Source organism: Cupressus sempervirens, chromosome 2, assembly GCF_028749045.1.
Source record: "Cupressus sempervirens isolate cs-2001-9-10 chromosome 2, ASM2874904v1, whole genome shotgun sequence".
Taxonomy (NCBI): domain Eukaryota; kingdom Viridiplantae; phylum Streptophyta; class Pinopsida; order Cupressales; family Cupressaceae; genus Cupressus; species Cupressus sempervirens.
In genome coordinates, this window is record NC_143119.1 from 222,364,080 (window position 1) to 222,374,592 (window position 10,513).

General features: G+C 35.1%; 1 protein-coding gene across 1 annotated transcript; it reads right to left on the reverse strand.

The window, feature by feature from the left end:
* Positions 1-2,199: 2,199 nt before the first annotated feature.
* Positions 2,200-10,215, reverse strand: LOC149571851 (uncharacterized). Its single transcript, XM_089810061.1, has 7 exons — positions 9,739-10,215; positions 7,651-7,841; positions 7,473-7,551; positions 4,515-4,518; positions 3,567-3,830; positions 3,229-3,364; positions 2,200-2,683 (listed from the first exon to the last, which is right to left on the reverse strand). The coding sequence occupies exons 1-7, from the start codon at positions 10,198-10,200 to the stop codon at positions 2,470-2,472; spliced, it is 1,350 nt and encodes a 449-aa protein (XP_089666187.1). The 5' UTR covers positions 10,201-10,215; the 3' UTR covers positions 2,200-2,469.
* Positions 10,216-10,513: the final 298 nt, after the last annotated feature.

Below are 10,513 nucleotides of genomic sequence, written 5' to 3' on the forward strand. Positions count from 1 at the left end.
ATAAAACATAAAATACCAAAAATATATCTCTTTTGTGGTTACTTTTTCAAACAGCAACAAATCAAATAGATTATTCGAAATTGTTTAGAATTAGCAAAGGCCTCCTCGTGAACATATACATTTATCTTCAATTGAGCGGATTTTAGTAGGTTGCGAGATTGCCTAGAACCTTGAAGTTGATCCTCGATCAGCTTTTCAAGAGAGGGATTTGAAAGGATCCCTGTTGTTCAACGTTGTGCAAAACAATAGCTCAACAATCCCTAATCAACCACTTCTAACTAGTATTTTACACATTTGGTACCCTTTGTAGCTTTGAGCCCAAAATTGGGTATTTCCACCATTAAGGGTCCTTACAACCAAAATGGGTCTTTATTAATGCTTGACCCCACAAGGTTCATAACCTTTAGACCTTATTACAAGACATCACACTAACATTCCTAACTCAAGCCAAAACTATGGGTGCTCATACACTACTAGGGTAGATTTGGAGCACCCATTTTGAGGGCCCTTTTACTTGTTTAGATGTGATTTGATCATACATCAGTGGTTAAATCAGTCATCAAACCTTACACACTATATCAACTATAACCTAGTAAATTTGAACTAGAACATTAGCTTGACATTAACTCCATCTAAGCTACAATAGACCTAGTGCTAACCATTTTGGAAGCCTAGTACCACTTTAAGGGATAACTAGGATTTTGAATATTCTAAGCCAATATGATGCATCTTGGCATTAGAAACCTACATGTATTTATCTTTGTTTTATATCAAAAAAATGTATGGGAAGTCATTGCATTTTAGTTCTAAAAACTTTAGGCAAAAGTTAGGGTTTTTTTGTTGCATGTCATTATTAGAAATAATTCAAAATCTATAGCTTTTAAGTTTCTAAAATTAGGTCTAAAATCTTATTAGAATTATAGGGTTGTAATGGAAATGTTTAGATGCAAATAAATTTTGAGACTCTTTTGTTCTAGTTTGTAGAAATTGTTATCTTTTCCTAGTATACTTTTTTAGAGATATTGCAAGTAGTTTTTGTTTTGGTATATGACACACTCTTCCTAATATTACCTTAATGGAGTTGTTAGAAGGAACCCAAACACATTTTGAGGTAATTTTGGGGCACCATACATTTTTTTGCATTTAATACACACCAGAATAGTAAGGGGCAAATTATTCTATGCTAGCTTTCCCAAGCTTACCATTCTCCCAAAGGATGCTACTCCACTCGCATATAACGTCCATGCTAGATGTACATACATAGGGTGGGCAAGATTATAGATAAGGGAGGACACCTACAATAATCTACTAGGTAATGGGCACCATTTGAATTAGTACACTTCATTGACTTGGATTAGGTTGATGATATTGACTCACAAAAGTCCACTCTTGATTTGATTATTTTCCTTGCAACTGATCTAGTTGCATGCTCTTGTAACAAGAAAATTGGTGTCACATCAACATCCATCGAGTCTAAGTATAGAGGTGTTGTAGTTTAGATGTTAGGAGGGTTAATGGCTTTAACAACATATGGCAAAGTTTTTTGAACTACTTGATCATCATACTATTCTTTGTGCAAAAAACAAGTGCTATTCACATTTCATATAACCTAATTGAACATTAGAGGGCGAAACACATCAAGAAGCTCATGCATTTCATTCAACATCTTATCCATGATAATGTTGACAATATTTTCCTACTTAGGGGTAGGTTGTTGAGATCCTTACTAAACCTTTAACATCATTTCACTATGTTAAGTTGCAACAAATGCTTGGGGTGAAGAAATTTATTCTTGGGATCTCAAGTTAACTTCCTTCCTTTCTATTAGATCCCTTTTTAGAAGAATATATTTTATTATGAGGTTTTCTCCTTTATTCCATTTGTAGAAATCTTTTTATTTATAGGCAAATACCTCATCAAACCTAACTGTTGATACAATTCTTTCAATAATAAATGCTCTCTCAAGTATTACTTAAGGGAGGTTAATGTAAGAAGTGATAATTTGTTTATTTATCTAGTTTAATTTACCTGACACATAGAAGACTTATTCACACTAATTAAGCTCATTAAGAAGTTTTCTATTTTGCTTTATAGGTACCTTATATGTGTATCCTACTTATGTCATATTTCTTGGAAGGATATTTTGGCTTACTTTTTTACTTTCTTCTTCCTCATTGTCCTACATATTCAACAAGTTCATTGTCTTTCTCTCTTCTTTTTCAATTAACTTAAAAAGCTTATTAGATAAAATATATTAAAATGTAGAAGTAGTCATTACAAATTTTCAATAACGATTGGGTTGCAAATATGGGTTTTGTAGCTGAATGAGATAACATTCTGCAGGTATGATTATAACCATACAAATTCAGGATGAACAGAGCATTTCTAATTATTTACTGGAAGCAGACTAAATCGGGATCACCCTGCTGCTTGTTGGGTATGCCTGAATCCATTTCCGGTACTCCTCATTCACTTCCAATCTATCTTGAAGTAGAATGAATCAGGATCACCCTGCTGTTTGTATGGATATGCCTGAACCCATTTCCTGTACTCCTCCCCCACTTTTAATCTATCTTCTGCAGTGAAATATTGAGACCACTGAGGTTGGAACTCTGGAATCATGGTAGAATACGATGCATACTCTTGCATCTTCTTTACTCGCTGAATTCTTAACTCCTCAAACCTGTGACCAGATATATAGGTTCAACCATTATGAAGCTTATAAGCATATTTCTAATTTAATCTAATACAAAATTAAAACTACAAACAAATTGACGCTCGAATTTCATATACGTTTTCAACTCTTGGAGGCAACATAGCTCAGATACAGTTCAGAGACAGCATATCTAATGAATATCAAGCCGTTCTAGTTATCTAGTGGTCATTTCTAAGTGTCACTGGATATTTTCAGTAATTATGTAGTATGATCATGAATAAAGTTTGCATAAATTTTTCAATTAAAATTTTAAAAAATAATTATTGAATTAAAATAACTGACTATTATTACATGTAAATTTATTAATGATTTTTTTTACCTCTGTGAGCATCACCTAAATCTAACGAGTGCTAAGTGTTCTACTTATTCTAATGAGAGATGGATTCATGTAATCACATTCATGTAACATGGGTCAATGAGTTTGACTCAAAAAACTACACAGTTAAATTCTGATAGTGCGACTTAGATTTAAGAGCACAACTTAGATTTGGAATTTGGATAATATTAATGACCTTTTAACAGCTTCTTGATTGCTTGCCTCTGAAAATGATGACCCACTTGCCACTTGAAGAAGAAGAGAGAGTTGATGTACATCTTCAAATGCAGACATTGCTCCTTGTCCAGGCCCAACGAATTGTGCATGTGCAGCTACATTCATGAACCAAAACTAATTAGTTCACTATGAATAGTAGACCCATACATAATTGAATGCTCAAAAAGATTGGTAAGTCTTTAAGACTTAAGTAACCTAAATATGAACAAAGAACGGATTTAGATTTTTATTGAAAAAAAGAAGGAATTTTACTCAGCATGCCAAAAAAATTCCAGGATTCTAATGAAATGGATATACCATCACCAATCAATAGAACATGTCCATCTGCATCACTCCATTTATTGAGAGGCAATCTATCCATTATCTTCCTTTCTGTTATGATCTCTTCACTAGTTGCCTCAATAACATTTCGTAGATCATCCCATAACTCAATCCCATGAAGTTGCTCTAAAGCACGCTGTTTACAGCCAGGCCTCCCACGGGTTGTTCGTTCTACTAAAACCGAGTTCCCCATATCCTCTGTTTCATCCATCTTTCTGAGTGACCAGAGGGTATAGTCTCCTGCATAGTAATAATACAATTCAATAATTGGTACCGATTTTATATTCATTGGTCTATTATCAGAAAGAAGAGGAAGAAGAAGGTATAGAACAGAATTATAATTATACACTTTTTTTTCATCATATTCAATGATCTATTGTCAAAAAGAAGAAGAAAATAAAAGTGTATGACACTCTTTCCTTTTCTTAATGATCTAAAACCCGAAACAACAAATATGTATAGATATAAACACCACAAAAATTCATCATAATCCAATAAGATTTTGAAGTTTAACACCATTTTATCTCATACATAGCCCAATTAGCCTGGGGATCTGCCTGGTCAACACTATCGATATAATAGCTGTAAAATAACATATGTAGAGCTCATGAATATTCATTCTATATTTCCATTTCTGTTTTCCCATGAGTGATTTTCCTTCTTTTGAAATTAGTCTTTTTATATTGCAATGTGAAGGTTTTAAAACAATATTGTTAGGAGACAGAAACCTTCGTTTTTTATTAGGTTGGCAGGGATTGAAGGGGCCTGATCCCTTTGCAAGTAACAAGACAAAGAATTACACCACAGTGAACAGATGAGCAAACCAAAATAAGGACATACTACACTGCCACAACAAATAGAGGGTTTTCTAAGGCTTCCGCAACTTTAAGGGGTCTTTACTCCAAAACCTTCACTTCCAAAAACCTGTCTGGTAAGATGGTACAAAGATGACAAAAAGAAATAAGAGAACTTTCAACCACACCAAGACCTAACCAAAAACCAACAAACTCCAGACAAAGCCCTTCAAGTTGAAAACTTCCGGCAATATAGAAGAGCCAATTAAAGCTCCTACACCAAACCAAAAAAACAGGAAACACGAGCAACAAAGAGAGGTCATACCATGACCAGGCAACCTCCTCCCAACTAGAACATCAAAAGAAGAAAATCACAAAAAGGAAAAAAAAAAAACTAGTCTCACTAAATTCTTCACATTTCTTTCCGAATAAAATAGAAGCAAGTGTAGCAGAATCCACTCCAAATCCACTCCCAGGAGAGCGTCTCCCATAGCCAACCCTACAGACTCCCAGATGCCACTAAAGGTGATCAAATCCTCCTCCATCAATCGTAGCCCATGTGAGTAAGTATCAGACATCCATAGCTCAAGAGGGACAACCAGGGCTTTAACCAACATCCACAAACCAGACAGAGAAATCTCTGAATACCATAACCCACTAGGAGCTTTCACCATCTTTTCCATCATCCACTTCCTTTTTCACCATCTCTTCCATCTTCTCTTGCCCACAAAGGGCAGTTTGAAGCCTCCTCACAACATACACAGGAATCATGACTTCATCCAATATATCCACCATAGAGAAAAGGAGTTCCTACCCACTCACTAAAATTGCCCAACTAGGTTCAAGGATCACCATAGCCCTAATGATATCACCAAAGAAAAACACCAACGAGAAGACAACCAACCACTCCGCTATCTGGGCATGAGCATGAGCATGACCAAGAGGCTCACTCCACAGGATTATTAAGAACATAATAGAAGTGCATAATGTTAGATAATTGAGAGGGGGTGGGTGAACTAGTTATGTCTAGTTATCCTAGAGTCTCTTCAAACACTTTCGTACCAACTTAACTTTCAAAAACTTTAATAGCAATTACTCGGTGATCTCATTCAACTTATCATTTAACTCTTTCAATCAACTTATTACACCATGTTAACTCACTATTCATTTCTTTCCTTCATTTACCAATTGTCAGTAATAAAACCTTTACTGTGTCACTTCATGCTCAACTCTTCTTGATCTTCACTCTTCTTTGCTCAGTTCTTACTGGCTTCTTACACTTCAATAGTTCGCACAACCACCTTATCAACATCAGCGGCCAAAAACTTCCTTGAACATCTCCTTAAATAGTAGTTTCTTTGCTTCCAAATTTTGTCATTTAACCATGATCATCAATCTCAGATACATTGCATATGGTCACTTAGAAAATAGAACTTTGTGCTCATCCTTATCCTTCTTCAATTTTCATCATCAGATCTTCATGTTGTATTTTTCCAGTTGTCGATCTTGTAACAAACTTTGACTCTAGCCTTAGAACATTCTTTATTTTCATCATAAGCCAGCTTCAGATTTCATCTTTCTTAACTTGTTCTTCTTGTTGATACTCAGTGAACATAACATTTCACTCGGGTAACACATCACTCTGTTAACACTAGACTTAATTGGTTAACACTAGACTTAATTGGTTAACACTGAATCTCAAGTTTCTTTACTAATTGTTTGGTGACAACTGTAATCACTCGGTGAACATTGTCTTTCTTCTTTCACTTACTTACTCGGTATAACTTGTATAGCTCATTACATTACATTACATTACTACATGATTGTAAAAAAATTAAACCAACATTACATTATCACTGTCCAACTCATTCAAGTGCTCATTGAATACCATAAATATCAACTCTGTCATCAACATACTTTCTTTTTTTAATTATTAAAGAGGGGTAAAAATTTATTAAGACAGAAAGGATTACAACAAGGAGATTCAACAAGGAGCTCTATCCTAAGCAACAAGTGCATCAAATTCTTGCACCATCTCAAAGGAAAGTTGCCCCCTATCCATAATATTTCAGCCTGGAGCATGACTAGAAGCCCATTTGGCCAAACAATCAGCAGCTCTGTTCCATTCACAAGGAATGTAAGTAAACCTAATGAACTCAAGAGAGGTACAAAAGAGAAGAATTTGATTAACAACATTCGCCAGTTGCCAACTAACATCCTCAAGCTCCTGCGAGGAAAGCAAGTTCACCAGCTTCAAATCCCCCCCATCAATCAAATGATATAACACTCTGCTGAATTAACATAATGTCTAATCACCTAAGACTTTGACATCAATGACAACATAAGAACTTATATGACTCTTTCACATACATTCATAACATTATCAGTTAGAACTAACATAACTACCTCCATAAAGCTTCCTTTATTTGTTCCACATTCACAACCCAAAAAGAGGCTTCAACAACATTAGATAGAAGAGAAGCCCCATGGAAAAAGGTGTCCCACAAAAGTCTGAAACCCATCAGTGCCCATCTTAGGAATAAATCTCAAGAATATCCAATGTTCAGGAAAATTCACAACTCATGAGCTAACACTAAAACATCCCACACTCTAAGGACACCCTTATTCCATCCTTTATCTTCACTATCATTCCTTGTTAGCAAAGGGTCACCAAAAGTCCAAATTGTTAGAGCCACCTCTCCTAGCACCTCACACACAAAGCGACTATCAAATCTTTATTCCCAACTAAGTATGAATGAATGAGTTTAATGATGTCCACCCAGAGAAGGGTGAGCCCTTCCCCACCTAGTAGAGAAGTGCCCATAGCCAAAGATAACGAGTCAATACCTAAAATCGCATTGGTAAAATATATCAATGTTGAATGTGGAAAATGCCAGAAATATGTTTTGATTTTTATAGTATTCAACAGTTACAGAATCAGAGTTAGTCTTAGACTCTTGACTAAAAAAGAAGTTTCCCAAACTCCATATAAACGTCATTAGTGCCATGGGAGAGAACATAGTTAGCCTTTCTCTAGCACTAGATGAGTCTAAAGTTATGAATCAGCAGGGCAGCCGCATATAGCTGCATTTGATTTGGTGAAGGTGGTAACAGTCTTTTTTTCTGTTTGCATAATGAGTTCTCCTCTTTGAAGCTCATCAAACAACCTACAACAAAGAAAGAAGAGAACATATCCTGGTAAGCTAAAAGATCTTTAGAACTGTATCTAAACCTGATTATATGGAAGAGGTATTATTTTCACTTGCTTGAGATGTGGATCATGGACTAGTGCACTCCATGTTTTCATTTTGAGGTATCTGGGAGCATCCCCAACCATCTGCTTGCGAACAGCAGACCATATCCCATCTGCCCCAATCAAAAGCTTGCAAGGAACCACCTTGATCCTATGATCTTCTCTACCCTCTTTGGGGCACTTGAAATAAGCCTCAACACCTCCCTGCTTTGTGTTTCAAAAGATTTAAACAATCATTCATTTTTTCATAAAAGCTTGAGAATATGTAAGTATACATACCTAGATGACAGGGGTGTATTTCTGGATGATAGGTGTGAATTTGTGTAATAAATGTCCATGAAAAGTGATAGAGTAGAGTTTGTAATTTCAACACTTCCTGTAAACTATATTTCACCATAAAAAAACAGCGAGATGATATACTTCAATATGTTTACGTCTGTAAAACTTGTACTTCATTCTTACTTTGATCATATAATTTAAACCTTGTTTGAACATCGGTTTGCATTTAATGGTTTAAGTAATTTGTTTTCAAGATCTTCAACATCAATTTAGCTTTCCCTTGAAACGCCATGTTTATTCTTTATCAACTTCATTTTGTTATGAAGTAAATGGAACTTAAAATTGCATTTTAATTATTTTTCTTTGAATTGATTTCAATACTAAGTTTGTTTTATAAAAAGAATTGGTTTTACGCCAGAACCAAACTGTTTTCGATATTATTTCCCTGTAAAACATGCATAAGAAAACACTTCTTTGCCGACAATATATTATATTTTCTTTATTAAACATTTCCTTATTACATACTAAGTTTTGCTTGATATTTTAAAGCATTGACTCTCAAAATGATCAAGACAATTGTAACAAGAGCTGCAGGGCAACCAAGTTCCTGCCATAGAGGTAGAAGTTTTATAGTTTAATGCTAAGTTGGAAGAATGATGATGATTGTTTGGGAGGTTCCCAGAAAATTAAACCTCTATTTAGATTACAAGTTCTAGCTGTTTGACAGATTCTCTCTACAGAAATGCATGCATTGCTACGAATTTGAAAGAGTTTGAACATGACACCAACATTCTTAATTATTTTAAATGGATTGAAGGCACAGAAAACCTCAAAGTTAGAGCTATTAGATCATTGATTATTTAAAATGATCACAATTACATTCCAAGTACAATGGTCAAATAACAATGGCAGCTAGCTTATGGAACATAAGCCAAAGCTAGTGTAAACCTAATGTGAATATACTAATTGTCTTAAAGAGAATCTCATTCCAGACAGAATATTTTGTTCAGACACACATATGGAACATATAGCAATCAAATGTGGACATTCTAAATTTCTGTTGAAAGAATATGACTTTAGATACTCCATTTCAATTTTTTCACAACTCCCTTGCTTGTGGTGTTGCCTGCATTTGCTTTTGTTAGTGCTCGTCTTGCACACGTTTTGTATGCCAAACCTGCAGAACTTTCAAGAACTCTTTTCTAATCTCTAGGATCTCTGGTGGACTCTTTGTGAGCCATTCAACTTCACCATCAGATCAAGGATCCATTGACACACAACTTTTTCATCTAGCATGAATCTCTATAATCAACACAACTTTTCTCATTTAGCCACAATTTCTATGATTAACGCAATAAAATTTTGAATTAGACATACTATTTTTAATCACTGCTACAGTTTTTAAGATTTAACAACAATATCTATCGTCAAAACTAAAATCTTTTAGATTTGACAATGATTTCTATGATCAAAACTACAATTTTTTAGACTTGCAAATGTGCATACTAGTGATTGGATCATTCAATGAATCATCCTCAGTAGTACATAATTGATATGCTATTGATTCATATGTTGCAGGGCTGATAATGGACCAAACCAGTTAGCTTCAAACTTAATCTTCTTTTCTTAATTTTGCTGATTTTGTGGGTTCTCTTCCAGAATTATACACAGTTTCTCCCAGAAATCTCTTAAGAAATTTAATAATAGGTTGCATCATATAATCCAAAAGGTCAACAGATTCTTTTTCGCCCACAGCTGCTTGGGCATTATCATTTTCAAATGCAAGGCTAATTTATTTGAGAAAAGATAAGAACCCACCAACCTTGCGAGGCTTATAGGCCAGCAGCTTGTGAGAGAAGGAAATCCTGGATCTATTGACAAAGCTACCCAAAACTCTGTGAAGTGACTTCCATGTGAGGATTATTAGCTCCCCTGGAACAAATTCTTGTACGCTGCAATCGGACAATTCAGTTTCTATGAAAGTAACCCGTTTGACTTTTGTGGAATAACCCCCAGCCTGGACTAAAGTTGTACTGAGACCAGGCTTAATTCCTTCAAGAGCAGTAATGCCATTGAGGCCAAGGCCAACAATGGAGGCCGTGTCTGCACTTTTTGATGGTGGGTGAGATTCGAACACATGACATGGGATATTTCGCTCTTGCAGGGCCAGTGCAAGAGCAAGGCCTGCAAGCCCTCCACCTACAATCCCAATATCAATTTCTTCAGCTCTCGCTGCATTGTTCCCAAGTTCATCACAATCAACATTAGGGGAAATTGAAGACATTTTAGCAAGAAGGTGGAGAATTACACGAGAGTTGCATAGTAATTCAAACAAATAAGATGAAATGAAAGTTTTTAAATATTCAAAATATCAAAGCATCGATGGGATTCAATAGAATCATGACCTCTCTAACACAAAAATCTTGTAAGGTTTGTAAGAGAAGGTTATTCACTCAATCTAGTGGATGTGAATTAACATGGAAGCTATTATTAAAAAAGTAACAATTAAACAAATCTAATACGGTGGTCTTTAAAAGTATTGAAGTTATATACACAGTTTACTAGTTTACTGAGTGTACATTAGTATTAGAATAAAG

Coding starts and splice junctions, on each gene's coding strand:
- LOC149571851 (XM_089810061.1), bottom strand. CDS start 10,200: ATGTCTTCAATTTCCCCTAATGTTGATTGTGATGAACTTGGGAACAAT. Junction 7,552..7,650: donor GTCCATGATCCACATCTCAA/GCAAGTGAAAAT, acceptor TCTTTGTTGTAG/GTTGTTTGATGAGCTTCAAA. Junction 3,365..3,566: donor TGTTCTATTGATTGGTGATG/GTATATCCATTT, acceptor TCATGAATGTAG/CTGCACATGCACAATTCGTT.